The sequence below is a fragment of the Erinaceus europaeus genome, chromosome 18 (genome assembly GCF_950295315.1).
Source record: "Erinaceus europaeus chromosome 18, mEriEur2.1, whole genome shotgun sequence".
Lineage (NCBI taxonomy): Eukaryota > Metazoa > Chordata > Mammalia > Eulipotyphla > Erinaceidae > Erinaceus > Erinaceus europaeus.
In genome coordinates this window covers 26,502,802-26,529,809 of record NC_080179.1, presented here as the reverse complement: position 1 = coordinate 26,529,809, position 27,008 = coordinate 26,502,802, and the positions used below count along the sequence as shown (strand labels likewise).

Genomic DNA, 27,008 nt, shown 5'->3' with positions numbered 1-27,008 from the left:
TACTGCTGATCCAACCTCTGTGGGGAACAGTCTGGAGAATTCTCAGAAGACTAGAAATGGACCTACCCTATGATCCTGCAATTCCTCTCCTGGGGATATTTCCTACGGAACCCAACACACCCATCCAAAAAGATCTGTGTACACATATGTTCTTAGCAGCACAATCTGTAATAGCCAAAACGAGGAAGCAACCCAGGTGTCCAACAACAGATGAGTGGCTGAGCAAGTTGTGGTATATATATATAGGAATATTACTCAGCTATAAAAAATGGTGACTTCACCATTTACAGCTGATCTTGCATGAACCTTGAAAAGTTCATGTTAAGTGAAATAAGTCAGAAACAGAAGGATGAATAGGGGATGATCTCACTCTCTGGCAGAAGTTGAAAACCAAGATCAGAAGAGAAAACACAAGTAGAACCTGAACCGGAATTGGCATATTGAACCAAAGTAAAAACTCTGGGGTGGGTGTGGGGGAGAATTCAGGTCCAAAAAGGATAACAGAGGACCTAGTGTGGGGTTGTATTGTTATATGGAAAACTGGAAAATGTTATGCATGTATTTACTGTCGAATGTAAAACATTAATTCCCTAATAAAGGAATTTTAAAAAATAATTATATAGCTTATTGACAGTAAAAGACTAAAAAATGGGGGTCAGGTGGTGGCACATCTGGTACAAAAAAATAAAAGAGTAAAACTATCATTCTGAAACCTTCTCCTAAGTTGAAAGATACTAAGAAATAGAAGCCTTACTCTTCATATTGATGAAGATCAAACTAGCCAAGGAATTTGAACAAATTGTACTGACAGGCACACATTAAAAACTTGAATTGGAACGACTATCTACTTAAGGATTTATTTTTTAAAAATTTAATTAATTTATTTGATAAAGCCAGAGAGAAATTGAGTGGGGGAAGGGGAAGAGAGAGAGATACCTGCAGCACTGTTTCATCAGGTATGAAGCTTGCCCCCTGCAGGTGGGGGACAGGGGCTTGAACCCAGGTACCTGAGCACTGTAACATGTCTGTTCTAACAGGTGAGCTGCCTTTGGATCCCCTAATAGCCATTTTAAGATGATTTAAAATACCTTCGACACTTTCTATTTTTAAAGAAATTCTATTTCATTTTAAGATAGAATCCACCATTAATTTAACATAGATATACAATTATAGTTAGAAAAGTAGACGGAAAGTTTACATGGTGGTTACAATAAAAATGTAATTAAGAGTATTACATATAGCTATTTTTTTGGTAAAGCAATTTCTAGAGCACATTAACTATCTCTTAAATCTCCTCAGAACTTTTAGGTCAAGGATCACTGCAAATCAGAGTTGGGTTCTAAGACAAAAGATGGCTCGTTTACTTTGAAATCAGTTCACAAACTCATAGTTTCCTATTTCCAAGAGAGAGGGCAGAATCACATGAAAAATCAAAAGTCTTCTGATAATAGACAAAATAAGAAGGCAAGAGATTTTACAACACTTGGATTGACCTTGAAAATTTTAAACTGTTGAAACAATTTTTCATATTCCATTATCTTATGGCTTTGTTCACAATGTGAAATACATGAGCAAACTACATACATTATTGAGTAAAAGGGGTATTAGAAATCAATTCAGTCAACACTTTTAAAATAAAGCCAACAAGATTTTGGAATTTGATTTGTGCTATGTATATAGACAGTGCAAAATTAACACCAAGAGTGAAGTACAAGTCACAGAATGGCTACTGTCCAAAATACAGAGTGAATTTCCCTCTGCTTTCTGGTTAAATGACCTAATCAATATCAGACAGGTTTGCAGTAGCAAAGAACAAATTTCTTGTATACATATAAAGGGTGTACATTGATATAAATTCTAAAATAAATGGGACCAAGAAACAAAACAAACAAAAAAAAGATGTATATTGAGCTATGGAATGGGATAGGAGCCTGACATTTCAAGAATGGAACTGAAAAAAGATTAGATGTTCCATAATTATATGTTTGCTCTGCTATGTAGATAATTTTCTTTTTAATAGAAATTTCCTAGGGGGAAAGAAAGGAAGGAAGATCAGAAAGACGGAAGGAAAAAAATGGCTGCTAGAAGCTGTGGATTTCTGTGGTGGCACCTAGGACTAGTGGGAGTGGTGGGAGAGGGATGGAATGGGTAGAAGGAGACAGAGCATTTGGGTAACAGCAGCTTTCATTTTTAAGGTAGTATGGGAATAGTGAATATTCCTTTTAATTCTACAGGGCCTCAACTGACGTTAGCTCAAAATAACGCACATGCCAAAATAACATATCTAACTAAATAGTTTGGGAGGCCTACCTTTCGCTAGTTTTTCTAATCTCTGTATTGTAAAAGTGAAAAGTAGGATCTATACAGAGAGTGCTATTTGTCCAATCAGTTTGCCAGGCAGGTCTGGTGGTATCTGTCTTTATCTCCCCCTCTCTGTCTCCCCCTCTTCTCTCAATTTCTTTCTGTCCAATCCACCAACAACGACAGCAATAACAACAATAATAGCAACTACTACAACAATGAAAAACAACAATGGCAACAAAAGGGAAAATAAATAAATAAATATTTAAAAAAATAAAATATTAAAAGAAACAAACATATATACTCAGCCAGATGTGCCACCACCAACCCAACCCACCCTGTCACAGGCTTAATTCTTACACAGGGAATGTAGAAGTGGTAAAGACGGAAGATTCCAGTAGCATGATGTATACAGTATGTTCAGTTTTTTTTTTAAGTAGAGTAGAATTATAGTAATTAATAACCAGTGTCTCTGATAGAAAAAAATGACTTTCAGATTTTATTGTTATTGCTAATTTTAAGTATTTTACATGAAAGTGATATATTTCCAGTATAAAATTTAATAATATAAATAATTTAAAAAGTCACATATAGGGGAGTTGGTTGTAGTGCAGTGGGTTAAGCGCACATGGCGCGAAGCACAAGGACCAGCATAAAGATCCCAGTTTGAGCCCCGGCTCCCCACCTGCTGCAGGGGAGTCTGCAGGTCTGCAGCTGTCTATCTTTCTCTCCTCCTCTCTTTTTGCCCTCCTCTCTCCATTTCTCTCTGTCCTAACAACGACAACATCAATAACAATAATAACTACAACAACAATAAAAAGGGCAACAAAAGGGAAAATAAATAAATAATTAAAAAGTCACACATAAAGAATTAAATTAGAATTAAAGTCACACATAAAGAATTAAATTAAAATTAAGGTCACACATAAAAAATTTACAAAGTCACCCAGGAGATGGCACAGTGAATAAAGTATTGTACTCTCAAGCATAAAGTCTCAAGTTTAAATCAAAGCATTGCAAATGCTAGAGAGATGCTCTGATCCTCTTTCTTTCATTAAGGAATAAGTACTTTTGAAATCACTGATAATCTTATCACAAAAGTTAATCACTGTTAAAATATTTCATGTGTTAAATATTATGTAAGTTTTTTGAGATACTGTGTTAATCAGGTTTAAATGCTTTCAAAGCTCATTTTTAGCATAAACATTTTCTAAGATACTGCAAAATAGTCACAATATTTCAACTGTGAATTTTTTATTTTGTGTGAATTTTGCAGGAAATATAAGTAAAATTTCCCATGGTGAATACAATCTGATTGCTCCTATTGTTTGGTCAATGGAAATATCTGAAATCCTCCCATCGTAGTACTAAACTATAGCCAGTAAATCTTCCAAAATTATTCACTTGTCTGAGAATCAGGAATATGTTTCTCAAAGCCTTAGAATGAATTACTGTTTAAACAAATATTGAGGTAATTTTTCTATTTCATTCGGAAATCAAAGGAAGGCTTTATAAATTATTTCAAGAAAATAAAAGATTCTTTTTTAAAAATTTATTTATTTCCTTTTGTTGCCCTCGTTTTATTGTTGTAGTTATTACTGTTGTTGTCCTTGTTGGATAGGACACAGAGAAATGGAGAGAGGAGGGGGAGAGAAAGACAGACACCTGCAGACCTGCTTTACGGCTTGTGAAGCGACTCTCCTGTAGGTGGGGATCTGGGGGCTTCAACCAGGATCCTTATGCTGGCCTGTGTGCTTTGCACCACCTGAGCTTAACCTGCTGTGCTACCGCCCGACTCCCTGAAAATAAAAGATTCTTAAGGAGCCAAGAGAGCTTGCCTGCTAGAATGTATGCCTCACTAAGCTTAAGACCCAGCACTACAGTGGGAGCATCATGAATGGTACCAGTGGATAATCCATGGACGTCATGGTGTCTCTCCCTCTAGTCCCTCTCTCTACTTTCTCTTTCTTTCTGAAATATAAAAGAAAATCTTGGCTCAGAGCAGAGGTGTCATGTATGTGTGAGGTCCCACCACTGTAAAAACAAACTCTTAAGTAAATAAATTCTTACAGAATGTCAGTATCAGTAATGTTTAAAAAATAAGGGTAGGCAGAGAATTTAATTTTCAATGTAGCCAGTGAAACAGATTTCTAGTGGTTTTATAACTTTTTAGCTATAAGAAATTATATTATTTTCTCACACTTATTCACATGCCTTACCTTGTAAAGATGACTTATTGAAGGCAATAACAGAAGTGGCTACAGAAGGAGGGGATAAAAGAGGGTAAATTGACTATAAAGATGATGCTTGTTCTGCATAAAACACTGGTGAATTGAAAAAAACCAATCTACAGATTACATAAAGCTATAATCATATAGTTGTTCTTTTGGCAAGAGTAATTGTCTCCTCACTATCAAAAAACATGACAGATGTTCATATAAAGAGTGTGGTATAGTTTCTGGTGCAAAGTAAATTATTAAGAAATAACATGAGTTATTATTACTACTCTATTTTGAATATTAAGGAGTAGTTCTTATATGGATATCTTACTACTAATTGAAAGCTGAACTTATTTCAAATAAAAATTTTCATTTGGGGGCCAAGTGGTGCCTCACCTGATTGAGGCACATGTTACAATTCCCAAGGCTCAAGTCCCCAGGCTCCACCAGCAGGAGGAAAGCTTCAAAAAGGAAGCAGTGTTGCAGGTGTCTCTCTGTCTGTCTCCCTCTCTATCACCCCGTTCCCTCTTGATTTCTGGCTGTCTCTATCTAATCAATAAAGATAAACAATTTTAAAAAATCATTTTAAACTAAGTACTTATCTATTAGACATTATAAAACAAACGTTATCTAAGACCTCCAATTTTAATTCATTAAATCACTTCTATATATTAATACTGCAAAGTATTTCTGTTCAAAACAATTAGTGACTGGTTCACTTTAAAAGTCAGTTGATGGGGGCTGAGTGGTGGCGCACTTGGTCAAATACACATTACAGTGTGTAATGACCCAGGTTCGAGCCCCTAGTCCCCACCTGCAGGGAGAAAGCTTTGCATGTGGTGAAGCAGGGCTGCAGGTGTTTCTCTCTGTCTCTCTCCCTCACCTCCTTCCCTCTCTATTTCTGGCTGTCCCTATCCAATAAATAAAGATAATAAATTTTTTTTTAAAAAGTCAGTTGATGTGGGTTGTTGACCAAGAAATAAGATAAATTCCACAAAAAAATGGAAAAGTATAAAATATTAAGGATAGTTGAGGAAGGTAAGTTTTCACTAGTTTCCATAATTGAAATCAAGTTATATATTATTACTTTTAGTTTTCTCTTATTACCAGTGACATGTATTGTCTATTAACAGAGCATGCTAATTTGCTATTATGAATCTGAGAACATCTATAGAGGTAACACATACACAGATAAACACATGCAGTTCATAGCAAATGAATAATAAAAAAAAAGTCTTACCTCTCCCAACATCCATGACATATAATTCCCTTAGCCCCAGGTCATTAAGGGATTTTGTTATATCGAGGGGTTCCTGAGATTGATAATCCTTCAACAACATTGTGTGTAATGGATCAAACTCACATTTACTACTTATAGTGGGTACAAGTTCTTGAAGTGATGCATGTGGATTAACTCTCACAATTGTCTTCTGTGTTTTCTTAAAGTTGATTACTACTCTCACAGTTTTCTGAAACATAAAGTAATAGTTATACCATAATATAAACAAATTTTCTACAATGATGTCTAAAATGATGAGAAAAATCTATTACATAATCATAAGCAAAAACTACTTCTTTATTTCAGCAATTCACTATTTTATTAATATAGATTCCTAAATACAAAGCAGATTCTTAGAAATATCTCTTAAATAATACAGATTAAACTCAGCACAATATGAAGTCTTAAATAGCTTTAAGCAAAAATACAAACAAGTAATACTCTTACTTTGTTTCTTAAAATATTTGTTTTAAAACAATTGAAACATAACAGCACAGAATTATATATGTTTATTATTACCTTTAATTGAGGATTATTTATCATTCTAATAACTTTTCAGTTATCAATAAAAAGGGTATTCTGGTTTAAAACATTATTTGGGCTTCTTTATATTTAAGTACGATAAACAAGATGTTCTATGTAAAGAGTGTGCTATTGTTTCTGGTACATTAGTAAATTCTTAAGAAATAGCATTAGTTATTATTATTACTTTGGCTATTTTGATTATTAAGGACTAGTTCTTATATGGATATCTTATTACTAACTCAAAGTTGAGGAGAATCTGGGAGAGTATGAGAAAATTTTAATCACCTTCACAATTTTAATAAAGTTGACATAGATCTAGTCTTAAGTAGAATTTGGAAACATGTGGCCTTATTAAGTGAAAACTACAGTTTGAAGATCTTCAAAACTTAAGATGGAAAGCACTCTTCTGATTTAACTAATTCAAGAGTCATTAACAACTGAATTGTTAAACAACTGAAGGGTTCAACATAGTGTCCTAGGAAAACATATTCAAGTCAAATATGACCAGGAAAAAAAAATCAATTAATATCTTACCTACTATACACATCAAAAATATTCTTACCTCTGGTATTATAGGTATAGGCTTTTTCTTATCCAAAATTTTTGGCTTTAAAATTACTTTCTCCACTTCCAACATTCCTATTGGTGTGTTTGGCTTAAATTTAATGGGATTATTTTCAGTTGACAGAAGATCAATTGTGTAACTTGATGGATTTAAATGATATTGCGCACAGAGGAATATCAACAAATCCATCATAGGTTTACTGTAAAACAAGAGTAATGATGATTTTTAAGGACTCATGAAACAATTGCATTAATTGTTAAAGCTATTATTTTATGGATTTTTCTCTGGAAATTCTTGATTTTAATAGATAAAGCTAAAAAATAGTATTTATCATGAATTTGAAAAATAATATCAGAAGGGAAAACACTAAGCAGAACTTGGACTGGAGTTGGTGTATTACACCAAAGTGAAAGACTCTGGAGTGGGGAGATGGTTCAGGTCCTGGGACATGATGGCAGAGGAAGATCTAGCGGGAGTTGAGTTGTTATAGAGAAAACTGGGAAATGTTATGCATGTACAAACTATTGTATTTTACTGTCAACTGTAAATCATTAATCCCCCAATAAAGAAATAAAAAAATAGTATCCCTCATAGCAGCAGATTCAGGGTTTATTATTTTTTTTATTTGGGAGATACTCTCTGTCCTGATGCAGCTTTCTACTCCCATTTCCAACTCTGAAACCATCTCTCCAGACAATGCCTTTAGCACCTGTATGTTAGCTGTCAGGCTAAGCCAAAAATTAGCAAAGCCACAGGCTCCTTGGAATATACCTAAAATAGATTTCCTAGATTTTTCCAAAAGGGAGACACTAAATCTCTTCTGCTACATTCTTACCTTTAAGCTCCTGATTACTAAGCAATTTGTTCTTCTTCTATCTTAATACTTTTTAGCTACCAAGTTGCAGATGCTACTATGACACCAACCTGGTCAGAGGATCTCACCAATGTGTCCTGGAACTCCACCTCCCCAGAGCCCTGCCCCACCAGGGAAAGACAGAAATAGGCTGGGAGTATGGATCGACCTGCCAGTGCCCATGTCCAGCAGAGAAGCAATTACAGAAGCCAGACCTTCCACCTTCTGCACCCCATAATGATCCTGGGTCCATGCTCCCAGAGGGATAAAGATAGGAAAGCTTCCAATGGAGGGAATGGGATACAGAACTCTGGTGATAGGAACTGTGTGGAATTGTACCCATCTTATTCTACGGTCTTCTTGACCATTACTAAATTAATCAAAAAAAGACAATAATGCATTCCTACCCCTTTATAAGATATATGCACACTAATATTTAGGAGTTATACAGCCTTCTTAAGTTATATAAGAACTAATACATAATTAATACACAATCTTAGGCCAATACATAATTTTGTATTACATAATTTTGTATATAACTGCTCAAATTTTGCCTTTAGGTAATACATATCAAATGTCATCCAGGACGCAATAAACATAATGGTACTCTGAAGACTGATTTATTTTTCTTGTTAAAATAGTACTCTGAGAGAGCAATTTGATGCTGGTACAGATTCTAGATGTGTACATGGCATATAATCTTCCTCTGATAATGTTAAGAGAGACTAAGTAATGAATAGTAAAATACAAGTTAATTGTAAATATAGATAAGCTGGAAGAGAACTTTCACTGCCAAACAAATAGAAATCTATTTACTACTGACTGTGAGGAAATGGTGATAAGTGAAGGTTATATTTCTACTCTTCTACATGTATACATGGGTCAATAAATGTAAAAAATTGAAGTTCACACTTCAAACATATTTTACTTCTCAAACGTACAGATTTTTTTTAAAGATCTCTGCCAGAAATATACAATGAAAGTCAACTAAAGTTTATGAGACAAAGGGATTATTAATTTTATGTCACTAATTTTATCCCTTTTGTATAGACATGTAAACATTCAATGTGAAATAAAATTTCCATTTTAAAGAGGTAAGGAGGATAAGGGCCAGCTGGTGGCACACTTCATAGAGTATGCACTTACACATGCACAAGGACCAGAGTTCAAGTCTCTGTCCTCACTTGCAAGGGGGAGCTTCAAGAGCAGTGAAGGAGTGTTGCTTGTGCCTCTCTTTCTTTTTTTTTTTTCTTTCTTTGTCTTTCTTTCTTTCTCCCTATTTCTTCCTTTCTTTCTCTCTCTCTGCACCCCATCAATTTTTCTCTGTCTCTATGAACGACAAATAAAAATAATTGTCCACTGGGGCAGTGGATTGGTCTTGCAGGTAATGAGCCCTAGCAATAACCCTGGTGACAATAAAAAAAATAAGTTGGCAAAAATAGGTTAATGCGATATCCCATGCTCATGGATTGGAAGAATAAATATCATCAAAATGAATATTCTCCCCAGAGCCATATACAAATTTAATGCAATACCCATCAAAGTTCCACCAAGCTTCTTTAAGAGAATAGAACAAACACTACAGTCATTTATATGGAACCTGAAAACACCTAGAATTGCCAAAACCATCTTGAGGAAAAGAAACAGAAATGGAGGCATCACACTCCCAGACCTTAACCTATATTATAAAGCCATCATCATCAAAACAGCATGGTACTGGAACAAAAATAGGCACACAGACCACTGTAACAGAATTGAAAGCCCAGAAATAAATCCCAACACCTATGGGCATCTAATCTTTGATAAGGGGGCCCAAAAGATTAAATGGAAAAAGGAGGCTCTCTTCAATAAATGGTGCTGGGAAAACTGGGTTGTAACATGCAGAAGAATGAAATTGAACCACTTTATCTCACCAGAAACAAAAATCAACTCCAAATGGATCAAAGACCTAGATGTCAGACCAGAAACAATCAAATACTTAGAGGAAAACATTGGTAAAACACTTTCCCACCTACACCTGAAGGACATCTTTGATGAATCAAACCCAATTGCAAGGAAGACTAAAGCAGAAACAAACCAATGGGACTACATCAAATTGAAAAGCTTCTGCACATCCAAAGAAACTATTAAACAAACAGAGAGACCCCTCACAGAATGGGAGAAGATCTTCACATGCCTTACATCAGACAAGAAACTAATCACCAAAATATTTAAAGAGCTCAGAAAACTTAGCACCAATAAAGCAAATGACCCCATCCAAAAATGGGCAGAGGATATGAACAAAACATTCACCTCAGAGGAGATCCAAAAGGCTAACAAACATATGAAAAACTGCTAAAGGTCACTGATTGTCAGAGAAATGCAAATTAAGACAACACTAAGATACCACCTCACTCCTGTAAGAATGGCATACATCAAAAAGGACAGCAGCAACAAATGCTGGAGAGGTTGTGGGGACAGAGGAACCCTTTGACATTGCTGGTGGGAATGTAAATTGGTACAGCCTCTGTGGAGAGCAGTCTGGAAAACTCTCAGAAGGCTAGACATGGACCTTCCATATGATCCAGTAATTCCTCTCCTGGGGTTATACCCCAAGGACTCCATAACACCCAACCAAAAAGAGGTGTGTACTCCTATGTTCATAGCAGCACAATTCATAATAGCTAAAACCTGAAAGCAACCCAGGTGCCCAACAACAGATGAGTGGCTGAGAAAGCTGTGGTATATATACACAATGGAATACTATGCAGCTATCAAGAACAATGAACCCACCTTCTCTGACCCATCTTGGACAGAGCTAGAAGGAATTATGTTAAGTGAACTAAGTTGGAAAGATAAAGATGAGTATGGGATGATCCCACTCATCAACAGAAGTTGAGTAAGAAGATCTGAAAGGGAAACTAAAATCAGGACCTGATCAAATTGTAAGTAGGGCACCAAAGTAAAAACCCTGTGGTGAGGGGTAGACATGCAGCTTCCTGGGACAGTGGGGGGTGGGAATGGGTGGAAGGGATGGGTCACAGTCTTTTGGTGGTGGGAATGGTGTTTATGTACACTCCTAGCAAAATGTAGACATATAAACCAGAAGTTAATTAATATGAGAGGGGGAAAATCAGTTGTATGTCTCAAAGTTTCTCAAAACACAAATTGAATCTTTTTAATATATAGGCTGTGTATTTGATATGCGGACTCTCTCAATAGCCTAGACCAAGTAGATTAGAAGCATCCAATAGCACAGCTATATACAAGATACTGGATACTGTACAGCAAACCCTAACAAAAGGACTTTTCAAAGTTAACCCAATTACCAAATAATGTGATGATAACATTAACTATCGATTGTCTTTTTGAACCCTAAGACAGCAGGAACCTCACATCTCCACTATAGAGCCCCTACTTCCCCCAGTCCTGGAACCCTTGGATAGGGCCCACTTTCACGTATGCCTCTCCCAATCCATACCAAATAATATTGCATCCGCCGATCACAACCTAACCAACGCAACGATTGCCACCTCAACATGCTTCACCTCAGACTGTGTCCAGAGACTTCACGTGTGGAATGACAACCCTTCAGCTTCATTACTGGGGTGAGACCTTTCCTTTCATAGTACACTCTAATTTCATCTCAGGTGGTTCACTTTCTAACAAAGTCCCATAACCTAGATATACACCAGTTTCTGTGAGAGAGAGCTTATGTTCACACGTATCCATAAACTACTGCAAAATATATACCTGAAAGCAGAAGTACACTAGAGTTTGCAGTGAGTACCTCCCTAACACTTCCTCTCCACTATTCCAAGCTTTGGGCCCATGATTGCTCAACAATTTGTTTGGCTTCGTATGTTAACTCTCTTTTCAATCTCCAGGTTCAGATGCCACCAGGATGCTGGCCAGGCTTCCCTGGATTGAAGACCCCACCAATGTGTCCTGGAGCTCAGCTTCCCCAGAGACACACCCTACTAGGGAAAGAGAGAGGCAGACTGGGAGTATGGACCGACCAGTCAACGCCCATGTTCAGCGGGGAAGCAATTACAGAAGCCAGACCTTCTACCTTCTGCAACCCTCAATGACCCTGGGTCCATGCTCCCAGAGAGATAGAGAATGGGAAAGCTATCAGGGGAGGGGGTGGGTTATGGAGATTGGGTGGTGGGAATTGTGTGGAGTTGTACCTCTCCTACCTTATGGTTTTGTTCATTAATCCTTTCTTAAATAAAAAATTAAAAAAAAATAGGTTAATGCTCTGGGAATAATCCTTCTGGGAATCGGGCGGTAGTGCAGTGGGTTAAGCACAGGTGGCGCAAGGACCAACATAAGGATGCTGCTTCAAGCCCCCGGCTCCCCACCTGCAGGGGAGTCGCTTCACAGGTGGTGAAGCAGGTCTGCAGGTGTCTTTCTCTCCCCCTCTTTGTCTTCCCCTCCTCTCTCCATTTCTCTCTGTCCTATCCAACAACGAAGGCATCATCAACAACAATAAAAAAAAAAAGGGTAACAAAAGCGAAAATAAATTTAAAAAAAAAAAGATCTCAGTTCAAGCCCCCAGCTCCCCACCTACAGGGGAATCGCTTCACAGGCGGTGAAACAGGTCCGCAGGTGTCTATCTTTTTCTCCCCATCTCTGTCTTCCCCTCCTCTCTCCATTTCTCTCTGTTCTATCCAACAACAACAACATCAATAAGAACAATAATACAAGCGCAACAAAAGGGAATAAATAAGTAATTTACAAATAATTTAAAAAATACATAATCCTTCTGATATATCTTAATTAATTATTGTATTTATATCTATACTACATTAATTTTCTTTTTTTCCAATTTTATCTTTATTGGGGTAGAGGTTATTGAATTATAATACAGTGGTTTAAGCATGGACACAGTTTCTCATCTCCTTGTAATAGACGTTTGCAAAATACTCATTCTCAGTGTGGCTCCTTTTCCACCATCATGCACCAAGACACCAAAGGCTCCCCCCACAAGCCCCCTTTTTTTCCTTTCTCCTCAGAGGCCTTTGTTTTGGTGCAATATAGCAAACCTAGCCCAAGTTTTACTTTGTGCTTTCCAAAAATTAATTCCCACAAATTAATTTCTATCTTACTAAGCAGAGTGGATACTAAGGCAAGATATAATATAATATAATATAGCCTATTTCTACAGCCAACTTGGTCATCCATAGTCTTTTCAGACTATACTAGATTACGGAACTCCAGTGGTGCAATCGGTTAGTGCAGATACTTATACAGACTATACTAGATTTCATGATAAAAAATAAGAAGTTACAACTTCCCATTAACAACTCAGGCTGCAAAATAGCCCACTTCAACAGTGTGCCTGTCTTGCAATGTGGGTAACTCACAGGATTTTCTAAACCTGTTTTATAATGTATTTGATCACACATAAGTCCCTGACATTTTTCAATTAGCTCTAAGTATGATAGGAATGTGTGAAACTCTTCTGAGTTCCATACAAAGGTGTAATTTTTTAGACTAAACTCACATTCAGCATGTACTATCATTTTGCATAGTCCACTTTTCCCCCAATAGGTGGCACTGTACTCCACGCGAAATGAACTTCAGCTCTTATCTGACCCACCAGGTTCCAATGAAAGTCATTGGCCCTACTCTCAAGTCCTATGAGCTGGTGTTGCTGGATAGTCAAATCAGGACATAAATCATATACAGGCCACCCTCAGAAAGATGAAGTGACTTGTTTAGGGTCACACTTAGTTATGGAGTGTGGCATTTTTCGATTTCAAATTGTTTTCTTTATCTGTGTTTTCATTTCTAACATCAGACTTGTTCAGATAGATCTAAGGAAATTCCCACTTATGAAAATGTTTCAAAAATATTAATTTGTTTCAGAGTATAAATTTGTTTCAGAGCATCATGGAAAATATAAATATCCTTCTCTATAACAAATGATACTGATTTAATTCCTCTTTCATATAGGAAAGTATTATAGTTCAATCACATAATCCTCTGTATCTAATAAAATTAATGTCAATATTTTTTCAAATGTTCAAAGTTGAAAATTTCTTCAAAGTTCTCTGAATAAAGGCCAAAAAAAATGGAAGGAGAATGAACACTCATTCAGTGAATACTAAATGCTTACAAAACAGATACTCGCCTTGTTTTTAATATTTTATTTATTTATTAATGAGAAAGATAGGGGGATAAAGAGGGAGAGAGAAAGAACCAGACATCACTCTAGTACATGTGCTTCTGGGGATTGAACTCTGGACCTTATGCTTGAAAGTCCAGTGTTTTATCCACTGCACCACCAGATGCTTGACTTTAAGCTCAAGATTTAGAGTGATTGCAAAAATGCTCCCAAGTTTCCTTATTTTTCCATAATATCTAAAATAACTTAGCCCATAAAATTATTTTCAAGAAAAAATAACTTTTTCCATGTACTGGTAAATTCTACCACTTACGCTGTTCAGAGAACAGCTTTTTTTTTCCTTTTTTTTTTTTTAAATAAAAGCCTCTCAGTGGATTGTTTCTAACAGCAAATATCTATTAATCTTCATTGTCAGTGAGGCACACAGCTACTGTGTGTGATAAAAACAGTCATTTAACAATGTGTGTCACACAGAGAGACACACTGATAAATATAGACATATGTGTATAGTTGTCTCCATCTTCCAAGGACACTTTCCAAGACCTCCACTAGATACCTGGAACTAAGGATAATAGTGAAAACCATATGGATTATGATTTTTATTTACCTACACATACTTATGATAAAATTTAATTTCTAGGTTAGGTACAGTGATAAAATAATAATGATTATAAAAGAACAACTATAAGAATATAGTATAGTATATGAGATGTGGATGCGGTCTCATATATTTTTTATATTTTAAAATAACTTATTATATAATGCTCTATTTTATTACATCTCTTGGTTGCTATTTGTTTTAACTTTTTTTGTTTTTTAATTTTTTAAAATATTTATTTATGTTCCCTTTCGTTGCCCTTGCTGTTTTATTGTTGTAGTTATTTTTGTTGTTATTGATGTTGTTATAGTTGGATAGGACACAGAGAAATGGAGAGAGCAGGGGAAGACAGAGAGAGGCAGAGAAAGATAGACACCTGAAGACCTGCTTTACCTGCTTGTGAAGCAACTCCCCTGCAGGTGGGGCGCCAGGGGCTCGAACCAGGATCCTTAGGCCAGTCCTTGTGCTTTGCGCCACATGCGCTTAACCTACTGCGCTACTGCCTAACTCCCTGTTTTAATTTTTATTCATCTGTAATTTATATGACTGACTTCATGAGGAGAGTGCAGGGCATCACACTGGCATGTACAATGCTGGGGATCAAACTCATGATTCTAAGACCAAAGCTCTACCATGGCACCATCAGCTGGGCCACTTGCTACCTACTTTTGAAGCAGCTATATACAGGCCATTATTTTGGAACCATAGCTGACTCTGGGCAATAGAAACTGAGGAAGGAAAACTTCAAATAAGAAGGAGTATAGACAAGCATGCCTATTCATAATATTATGAATTACATTCATAATATTATATTTAAAACTATTTAAATTCCTATCTTTAATCTAGTCATATGTGATAGAAGGATATACAAAAATATCCAAGACTTTCCAGACTGGTACTATAGTGACCTCAATATAAGCGAAGGCAAGAAAGGGAATTAAGGCAGAAACAGTATGACTTTGTGTCACTAAACTTTGGTACCAAAAGATTGCATAAGACCTAATTCAAGATAACAAGCTTTTAGTTTCACTTTATGCATAAAGTATATCACCACCTCCAACTTTATTCTGTTCCCTAATCTGAATAAGCTCTTTGGTGAAAAAAAATCAATGTACAAACAAGGGCATTCTTCTTAAGATAATGCTGTGCGTTCACATTCTAGCAAATGGAACATTCTGAGCATGCCTCTGTATGAGTTCTGCTAAGACCACAGAGTCTGAGAACTTTCTAAAAAATTTCCCTCAAGAATGTATTTCAAGAAAAGAAAATTCTCGACTTTTATATAAAGCACATGATAAGTTTTTGAAATATTTATTTTGGTTTAATGTTGATACTATTCTTAGAATGAAATGCCCATAAATAAGATTATCAAAACAAATGTTTATGTAGATATATGGATATAGATACCTACATGAATTAAGAAAAGTTGGTTCCAAAATAATAATAGTGGGTCAGTAAAATAGCTCATCTGGATAGCATGCTGCTTTGTCATGTGCTTGACCCAGGCTTGAGCCCAGGCTCCAGTGCACTGAGAGTACTTTCAGTGCTGTGATTACAGTCTCTCTGCCTCTCTGCCTTCTGTGATTCTACTTTAAAAAATTGTAATAGAGACCCTTCACAGTGACATACACTGTGACAGAGCTAAGAAAACCTCAGAGACTCTTCCCTAATCATCTACCAAATTGCTGTTATCATTCTGTTAACATTTTTCCTATTTCTCTCTAGTAACTAAATCACAATGGAATTTGATTCATTTCTTCTAGGCGAGTCTTCACATGAAATAGCTCTCAGGTTTTGCTTATTTTTTAAACAATGTAGTTTTCTATCTGAATGGTTATTTTTGTTATTATGTTCAAATTGTTATCTTTTTGAAACAATGTGTGACCAGTAAGTACAACATCCAAGATATCTCAAACTACACTCTTTAGATATGCTGAACAGCACTCTAAACTATCTAGAAGTATACTCTTAAGATATCCAGAACCACATTCACTAGATATTCAGAAGCATACCACCATTTTGAATCAAAAATATTTAATATAAGAAACTAATCGCAATTTCTATAACTGAAATTGTTTTTTTTGAATGATAAAACTATTAGAGAAAAAGGGTTCTAAAGTCTACTAGTAAATACACTGATATCAAACTCTATTCTCAAAAAAATTTCCAGTTCTAAACAAAATTTAAGAAGCTATCAGAATTTAGGGTATTGCTATTCGGCACTCGTGCTTTGCTCTCAACTTAAAAAAATATGTTTACAGAAAAAGCAAGTACCTTATCAAATATCTTTTTGCCATTCACATTGTTATTTCTGTCTGCAAAAAAAACTGGCTTAAGGCAATAATATAATATTATAATATATTATAACATATTATAATGACTATTAAATACCTACTACTCTGCTAAGAAATGCATTTATTACACATGCTCTCATGTACTCTATGGTTTACAAGATAACAAAACACAAAAATTGTAGCACAGGACAATATATACCCATCAATGGTATAAAGTGTCAAAGAGGGAGAGAGTAGATAGCATAATGATTATACAAAAGACTCTTATGTCTGAGGCTCCAAAGTTCCATGTTCAATCCTCCAACCACAATAAACCAAAGCCAAGCAGTGCTCTCCTTTAAAAAAAAATAAATAAATAAAATTTTTTAAAAGTCAAAATAATTTTAAAGTTATAGTTGAGTGCATTCTCGAGAGACCATATTTATCATATTGAGAGGGATATTTCCCATAAACTAATTGGAGAAGTGGAAAATGGAAAACATTGGTAGAACAAACAGTCACATGAGTGAAGTTTAAGATACACAAAGAACAGCAGTAATGAAAAAGCCTGCTTAATTTGGGGGAAGAAATAAAAATCAAGGTGTTCCAAACTCCAGGCTTGCTAGTTGGGACTTCCTTAGTTTGGTATTGAATTTCTGCCCCTGCAGTCTTTTGTCAAAGGTAGTGCCACAAACGGAGGAGTGTTTGGGTCAGGTTAATCTGAGGGTGGAAGGTAAAGGGAGAAGGTCCAGGGTTCGGGGAAAGTAGCTCTCAATAGAAAAATGGAGAAAGCCAATATATACCAGGCACTGATAGCATTTCATTTAATCCTAACAACAGTTCACTTATAAAACATAAAGATAAGAAAACAGAGACAGTTCTGCAATAACTAAAAGTCCAGAAACAAAAAGCTCATTGATGGAAAATTACTCAGGCTTAGGAACCTGGAAAGCAAATATGCTAGAAGAGTCAGAGTGAAGAAAAAACAAACAAAAATCTAAAGTTCTTATAAATATAAAAGAAATGTCTTATAGCAGAACCTAAGGTAAATATCATGTAAAATGTAGCACTTTTAGAGAACGATCATAAATTAAAATTAACAAAGAGGACGAAGAACAACTCCAATTAAGAAGTGAAAGTGAGGTATCAAAAAGATTCGTAAGGGAATTCTAAGATTTTAGCAATAGAATAGCTTCAAGTGATGAGATGCCCTGATCCTAGTGAAAAGGGGAAATATACTGCAGGGGGTTGGTTTCCAGAATAAAGGAAACAAAAGAAAAGCTCAGAAACTATGTGGAAAAGTTGAAAATAAAATGGCAGGTGACAGGATTGACAAGAATATTATAATTCTAATAATGAAGTCATTGATATTAAAAATAAATTTTTAAAAATCCCAGAAGTCTAAAAACAGAGGAGATAGCAAAATAAGTAGAGTACTGATATGTTTAAAGGGAAGTCTGTGGGGGTGGGGTGGTGGTAATGACACCATTGTTAATCATAAACACCAGTGAGAAACTAGAAGAGATGATTAAAATAAAAATTCCTTTGAGTGGTCAGGTAGTGGTGCAATCAGTGAAGTAAGCATGTTACCATGTTCAAGGGCACATGGTCAAGCCCTGGTCCCCACATTTTGGTGGCAGCTTCATTTGTAGAGGGGAAGTTCTGAGGGTCTTTAGCTTTCTCTCTATCTCTCTTTCCCTCTCTTTCATTCTAATTGTTTATCTAGCCCACTATCAAAAGAAAATGATAACAGGAGAAATGGCTTAACCCAGGCTTGCAAGTTGGCTAATTTCTCGTTCCAGCCCCAGCATCACAAGTACTAGAGTGTGCTTTGTTTTCTTCCTCTTCTCTTTCTGTCTTCTGTGAAATTCTCTCTCACATGTAATTATTAAAATACATCTTTTAAAAAAGCGTGGACATCAGGAGTGGTGGAGTTCACATGCAGGCACCAAGAACCAGTGACAACCAAGGTGGCAAGGGGTGGGGGATGGGGGAAAAGAGAAGAGAAGAAAGAAAAAAAAGTAAATATGTTTATTACTCTAATCATATTAGTTTAAAATCAGGCTGATAACAAGAGTTCAAAGACTGAAAATGATGGTCATTATAAAATGCCTTCCTCTCTCCACTCAGCAGAGGCAAACTGCCCCCCCCACCGTGTGATTATCTGCATATGAGTTGGAAGCTATCACTGACAGTCACAGATTTCCCAACCTTAGTTGAGAAATGCATGCAGTGTGTGTTCTCCAAAGCTACTTTCTACGCAAAATAAATGTCAAAATGCAATGTACTTATAGTTTAATGAGAATATGACACACAATACTATACATACTAGTGTACTTATTAAATGTTTGTTAAAACTGACATTTTCTACTTTCAGATGTGTTCAGTAATTTGAAAAGTTACATGTAATCCTGATGATGTATCTTTAAATTACCCTCAAAAAGTTTTTTGTTTCTTTTATTTTTTTAACAGCCACATTAAGAATACAATAATCAGTGTGTTGCTAATTTTCTCTTCTGTTTTCATATAAGCAAACAAAATGCATACACATAACACTAAGATCAGTCTAAGTTTCTAAAACAGGTCTCCTGATAAGAAGTGGGCAATTAAAGGTGGAAGGTGAGACAAGACCAAGCCTACAGCTCATGTAACTTTCCACCTCGAATGAAATGGAAAATTACACTTGGCTTTATTCCATTTTCCAATTTTTATGCAGGTATCAAAAATACCAGTTTTCTAAACCACATCTCTACTTCTTCCTGGATTAAAGTTTATACTTGCATTTCTATTAAAGTTAGCTACAGGTTCAGTAAATTCATTAAGTCATTCAAAGAAGTTTAAAAAACATCTGCTAATTTTACAAACAGGTTTATCTCTTTAATATGAAAGTATTACATTTTAAGAGTAATTAGTTGGCCTGGGCAGTGATGCACTTGGTTGAGTGAACATGCTACAATGTGGAAGGCACCAGGTTTAAGCCCTCAGTCCCTACCTGCAAGAAGGGTAAGGGAAGAAGCTTTGTGAGGACAGAAGTGATGCTACAGATATCTCTCCCTTACTCTACTCCTATATTCTCCTTCCCTCTTGATGTCTCTCTATCCAATAAATAATATTTTAAAAAATAAGAGTACTGGGAGTTGGGAGGTAGCACAGCTGGTTAAGTGCATATGGATCCTGGTTCAAGCCCCCGGCTTACCACCTGCAGCGGAGTTGCTTCACAGGCGGTAAAGCAGGCTTTCAGGTGTATATTTTTCTCTCCCCCTCTCTGTCTCCCCTCCTCTCTTGATTTCTCTCTGTCCTATCCAACGACAGCAACAACAACAATAATAACAACAACAATGATAAAAAGACAAGGGCAACAAAAGGGGAAAAAAATAGTCCTCCAGAGCAGTGGATTCATGATGCAGGCACTGAGCCCCGGGCAATAACCCTGGAGACAAATAAATAAATAAGAGTACTAATTAATCTCTGCTAAATCAAATTCAGAGAAATAGATTAAAAGAAATAGTTTTTGGAGAGAATTTTCATAGGGGTTACTGTCTTACTTAGGCTTAATTTTCTATTTTTCTTATCTTTATTTATTTATTTATTGGATAGGGACAAGCCAGAAATTGAGAGGGAAAGGGGTGATAGAGAGAGACAGAGAGAGAGAGAGAGAGAGAGACCTGCAAGAAGACTTCCGGAGGTGGGGCTTTGGAGCAGCAGTAGCTGTGTTCCTCTCCCCTCCCCTCTCCTCCTCTCTTCTCCCGGGTCAACTAGGAATACCAAAGGAGTCCACCACAAATAGACAGGACTAAACGACTTCAAGAACCCATCAAATCACAGGTGAGTGCAAACACATGTGGCTCCTAGACAGAGAGGAGCCTAGGGAGAGATTAAGTGGCTGGTAACAGACCTGGAGTTTATCAGTTGAGACACCACCTCCAGCCTCTTTCACCAACAAAAAGACTGATGAAGGGAGGAGAGGACCCCCATAAGACTCACCAAATGTAGCTGTGAGTCTCCACTGCTACTGCCCTCAGAAGCTAGAGCCCTGTGCTGACACCAGAGGACAGAGAACTAACCAGGAAACTCAGGAGAAGATCTATACATACATGGCCTATAGGTGGGGTTGTGAGAATCTCTTTGCATAACCATTGGATTATCTCTGCCCCACCCTGATTTATCTCTTGGTCAGGAGTCAGTGATTAAGCTAAGAAGACTACTTATAGTTTAAAAGCCCTCAGGCTCCCATAGCCTACTGGGAAGAAAAACAATGAAAGAGGCTTTTAAGCCACTGAGCTCCAACTCAGGGATTAAAATACTACTGAAACAACTGTCAACTTCCACAGCTATGAACCCTTTAATTACCTTACTTAGACACAAGTCAATCCAGGCAAGAGTGATCAGTAATTTGAAAAGTACTGAGAAAGGGACCTCATAGCATACTATATAAAATGGTTAAACCAAAAAGAAGAAATATTGGAGAAATGAACCAGATAGGACAAGAATCCAGCTAAAAGCCCCCCAAAGGGTGAAGCACAAAATAATGAGGTCAACATCCAAACACTAGTTAATAATCACAGGAGTGAGTAAAGAGTTTGAAAGAATTGTCATCAGAAATGCAGAAACAACAAATGAGACTCTGGAAGAAAGACTATCTCAAGGTTATTAGAGAGCTGAAAGCTGAAATAGCTGAGCTAAGAACACAACAAGCTGAACAAGCTAAAACAATATCAGAACAGGGGAATAAAATAGATGAACTCCAGAAAACAGTAGAGGGGAAAGAGAATAGAATCAATAAGGTTGAAGACAGAATTAGCAAGATCGAGGATGAATTAGAGACAACTAAAAAAGAAGTAAAAGATCTCAAAAAGAGATTAAGAGATACTGAAAACAACAACAGAGACCTATGGGATGACTTCAAAAGAAATAATATATACATTATTGTCTCACCAAAGGAAGAAAGAGAGGGAGGAGAAGAAAGCATTCTTCGGGACATAATAGCTGAGAACTTCTCTAGTCCAGACAACATAAAAGACATAAAGGTTTAAGAAGCCCAGAGGTTCCCAAATAGAATTAACCCAGACTTAAAGACACTGAGACACATAATATTTTGAATGGAAAAGAAAAAGGATAAAGAAAGGATCCTAAAAGCTGCAAGAGAAAAACAAAGAGTCACTTACAGAGGAAAACCTTTAAGATCAGCAGCAGACTTCTCCACACAAACACTACAGGCCAGAAGAGAATGGCAAGATATCTATCGAGTATTCAATGAGAAAGGCTTTCAACCAAGACTACTGTATTCTGCTAGACTGTCATTCAGACTAGATGGAGGCATAAAAACCTCCTCAGACAAGCAACAGTTGCAAGGATCAAATATCACCAAGCCTGTACTGAAAGGTCTCCTATAAACAGTCAGACCACCATAAATATGCCATATATGAACACTCTAAAGCTCTACAAGAATGGCATTAAAATATCTTCAGTCTTTGATATCAATAAATGTCAATGGCCTGAATTCACCTATTAAAAGACACAGAGTAGGAAGATAGATCAGAAAACACAACCCAAAAATATGCTGTGTACAGGAAACTCACCTAATTCAATAAGACAAACACAGACTCAAAGTGAAAGGATGGAAAACTATCATACAAAACAATGGCCCACAAAAAAGGGCAGGAACAGTTATTCTCATATCTGACATGAAAGACTTTAAAAAGAATAAAATTTTAAAAGATAGGGATGGACAGTACTTAATGCTCAGTGGATCAGTCAATCAAGAGTACTTAACAATCATTAACATTATGCACCCAATGAGAAGCCACCTAAATACAACAAACTTCTACTGAAAGAGCTACAGCATTAACAGCAACACAGTCATAGTAGGGGACTTCAACACCCCACTCCCTCAACTTGACAGATCATCCAGGCAGAGAATCAATAAAGACATAAGGGAGCTAAATGAGGAGATAGATAAACTAGAACTACTGGATATTTTCAGAGTCATTCATCCCAAGAAACTGGAATACACATTTTACTCAAGTCCACATGGGTCATTCTCAAGGATGGACCATATGTTAGGCCACAAAGACAGCATCAGCAAATTCAAGAGCATTGAAATCATCCCACACATATTCTCAGACCAGAGTAGAATTAAACTAACACTTAACCATCAACAAAAGATTAGTAAGAGTCCCAAAATGTAGAAGCTCAACAGTACACTACTTAACAACTACTGGGTCAAAAAGGAAGTAAAAGAAGAAATCAAAATGTTTTGAGAGTTCAATGAAAATGAAGACACAAACTATCAAAATATTTGGGACACAGCTAAGGCAGTACTGAGAGGGAAGTTCATAGCCATACAAGCACACATTAGGAAATGAGAAAAACCACAAATAAAAAGCCTGATTGCACATCTTAAAGACCTAGAATAAGAAGGACAAAGGAACCATTAATCAACCAGAAGGCAGAAATCACTAAAGTTAGGGAAAAAATAAATAACACTAAAAATAAGAAAACCATACAAAAGAGCAATGAAAGTAAATGTTGGTTCTTCGAAAGAGTGAACAAAATTGACAAGCCTTTAGCCAGACTCACAAAACAAAAAAAGGGAGAAGACCAAAATAAATTGGATCATAAAGGAAAGAGGAGATATCACAACAGACACTGCAGAAATTCAACATATCATGGGAGACTTCTATGAACAACTATATCCCACCAATCTAGAGAAACTGGAAGAAATGGACAATTTCCTAGATACCTGCAAACTTCCAAAATTCAGTAAAGAGGAACTAGATAACATGAAAAGGCCCATCACAGCTAATGAAATCAAAAACAAGAATAAAAGTCCTAGATCAGATGGTTTTACAAGTGAATTCTACAAAACCTTCAAAGAAGAACTAATACCTCTACTTTTAAAAGTCTTCCAGAAGACTGAAGACACTGGAATACTCATTTCTGGTCTAGACAGGGACACTAGAATACTCATTTCTGGTCTAGACAGGGACACTAGAATACTCATTTCTGTTCTAGACAGGGACAAAACCAAAAAAGAAAACTACAGACCAATATTTCTGATGAACATAGATGCTAAAATATTGAACAAAATTTTAGCCAACCGGATATAGCAGTCTATTAAAAAGATTGTTCATCATGACCAAGTGGGGTTTATCCCAGGCATGCAAGGTTGGTTTAATATATGTAAATCAGGGGAGTAGGGCTGTAACACAGCAGGTTAAGCACATGTGGTGCAAAGCGCAAGGGACAGCATAAGGATCCTGGTTCGAGCCCCAGCTCCCCACCTGCAGGGGAGTCGCTTCAGAAGTGGTGAAGCAGGTCTGCAGGTGTCTATCTTTCTATCCCCCTCTGAGTCTTCCCCTCCTCTCTCCATTTCTCTCTGTCCTATCCAACAATGATGACATCAACATCAACAACAACTACAACAAGGCTACAGTAACAAGGGCAACAAAAGGGGAAAAAATGGCCTCCAGAAGCAGTGGATTCATGGTGTAGGCACTGAGCTCCAGCAATAACCCTGGAGGCAAAAAAGTTTTAAAAAATATATATGTATGTGTATATATATATATATATATATATATATATATATGTAAATCAATCAACATGATCCACCACATCAACAAAATTAAGACCAAAAACCACATGGTCATATCAATAGATGCAGAGAAAGCCTTTGACAAAATACAACATCCCTTTATGATCAAAACACTACAAAAAATGGGAATAGATGGAAAATTCCTCAAGACAGTGGAGTCTATATATAGCAGTCATACAGCCAACATCATACTCAATGGTGAAAAACTGGAAGCATTTTCCCTCAGATCAGGTACTTGACACAGATGTCCACTATCCCCATTACAATTCAACATAGTGTTGGAAATTCTTGCCATAGAAATCAGGCAGGAGCAAGGAATTAAAGGCATACATATTGGAAAGCAAGAAGTCAAACTCTCCCTATTTGCAGATGACATGATAGTATACATAGAAAAACCTAAGGAATCCAGTAAGAAGCTTTTGGAAATCATCAGGCAACACAGTAAGGTGTCAGGCTACAAAATTAACATTCAAAAGTCAGTGGCATTCCTCTATGCAAACACTAAGTTAGAAGAAGATGAAATCCAGAAATCAATTCCTTTTACTACACCAACAAAAACACTAAAATATCTAGGAGTACACCTAACCAAAGAAGTGAAAGACTTTTATACTGGCAATTATGAGTCAATACTCAAGGAAATTGAAAAAGAAACAAATTAGTGGAAAGATATTCCATGTTTTTGGTTTGGAAGAATTAACATCATCAAAATGAATATACTACCCAGAGCCATATACAAATTTAATGCTATCCCCATCAAGATCCCAAACACATATTTAGAAGAATAGAACCCATGCTACAAATGTTTATCTGGAACCAGAAAAGACCTAGAATTGCCAAAACAATCTTGAGAAGAAAAAACAGAAATGGAGGCATCATGGTACTGGAACATGAATAGACACAATGACCAGTGGAATAGAACTGAGAGCCCAGAAGTAAGCCCCCACATCTATGGACATCTAATCTTTGACAAAATTACCCAGACTATTAAATGGTGAAAGGGGAGTCTCTTCAACAAATGGTGTTAGAAAAAATGGGAAACATGCAGAAAAATGAAACTGAACCACTGTAATTCACCAAACACAAAAGTAAATTCAAAGTGGATCAAGAACTTGGATGTTAGACCATAAACTATTAGGTACTTAGAGGAAAATATTGGCAGAACTCTTTTCCACATAAATTTTAAATACATCTTCAACGAAACGAATCCAATTACAAAGAATACTAAGGCAAGTATAAACCTATTGGACTATGTCAAATTAAAAAGCTTCTGCACAGCAAAAGAAACCACTACCCAAACCAAGAGACCCCTCACAGAATAAGAGAAGATCTTTACATGCCATACATCAGACAAGAGTTTAATAACCAAAATATATAAAGAGCTTGCCAAATTCAACAACAAGAAAACAAATAAGCCCATCCAAAAATGGGGAGAGGACATGGATAGAATATTCACCACAGAAGAGATCCAAAAGGCCAAGAAACACATGAAAAAATGCTCTCAGTGTTTGTCAGAGAAATGTAAATAAAGACAAGAATGAGATACCACTTCACTCCTGTGAGAATGTCATACATCAGAAAAGGTAGCAGCAACAAATGCTGGAGAGGTTGTGGGGTCAAAGGAACCCTCCTGCACTGCTAGTCCAACCTCCGTGGGGAACAGTCTGGAGAACTCTCAGAAGGCTAGAAATGGACCTACCCTATGATCCTGCAATTCCTCTCCTGGGGATATATCCTAAGGAACCCAACACACCCATCCAAAAAGATATGTTCTTAGCAGCACAATCTGTAATAGCCAAAACCTGGAAGCAACCCAGGTGTCCAACAACAGATGAGTGGATGAGCAAGTTTTGGTATATATATATACTACTCAGCTATAAAAAATGGCGACTTCACTATTTCCAGCAGATCTTGGATGGACCTTGAAAAATTCATGTTTAGTGAAATAAGTCAGAGACAGAAGGATGAAGATGGGATGATCTCACTCTCAGGCAGTAGTTGAAAAACAAGACCAGGGGAGTTGGGTGGTAGAGCAGCAGGTTAAGTGCAGGTGGTGCAAAGGCAAGGACCTTCTTAAGGATTCCCATTCAAGCCCTGGGCTCCCCACCTGCAAGGGAATTGCTTCACAAGTAGTGAAGCAGGTCTCAGGTGTCTTATCTTACTCTCCTCCTCTCTGTCTTCCTCTCCTCTTTCCATTACTCTCTGTCCTATCCAACAACAACTACAATAAAACAACAAGGGCAATGAAAGTGAATAAATAAATAAATTTAAAAAAAAAAGAAAAAAACAGGACCAGAAGAGAAAAGACAAGTAGAACCTGAACTGGAATAGGCATATTTTACCAAAATAAAAGACTCTGGGGTGGGTGGAGTGAGAATACAGGTCCAAAAAGGATGATAGAGGATCTAGTGTGGGTTGTATTGTTATATGGAAAACTGGGAAATGTTATGCATTTACAAACTATTGTATTTACTGTTGAATGTAAAACATGAATTCCCCAATAAAGAAATTTAAAGAGAGAGAGAGAGAGAGAGAGAGAGAGACCTGCAACACTGCTTCATCACTCACAAAGCTTTCCCCTTGTAGGTGGGGTCAGGGAGTTGGAACCTGGGTCCTTACATATAGGAATATGTGCGCTGAACCAGGTCCACCACCACTGGCCCCTTACTTTTTTTTTTTTTCCTTTCATAAT

At 36.6% G+C, this 27,008-nt stretch overlaps 1 protein-coding gene across 10 annotated transcripts in view; it reads right to left on the bottom strand.

The window, feature by feature from the left end:
• Positions 1-27,008, bottom strand: part of COBLL1 (cordon-bleu WH2 repeat protein like 1) — a 169,967-nt gene that overhangs the window by 55,487 nt on the left and 87,472 nt on the right. For 7 of the 10 annotated variants that reach the window (XM_016195319.2, XM_016195320.2, XM_016195321.2 and 4 more), the window contains exons 4-6: positions 6,887-7,088; positions 5,761-5,989; positions 4,521-4,559 (exon numbers count right to left, since the gene is read on the bottom strand). In XM_016195319.2, the coding sequence (XP_016050805.1) occupies positions 4,521-4,559; positions 5,761-5,989; positions 6,887-7,088 (470 nt within the window). The remainder of the gene's footprint in view (positions 1-4,520; positions 4,560-5,760; positions 5,990-6,886; positions 7,089-27,008) is intronic. The other 3 variants (XM_060177794.1, XM_060177799.1, XM_060177797.1) reach the window with 2 other exon arrangements.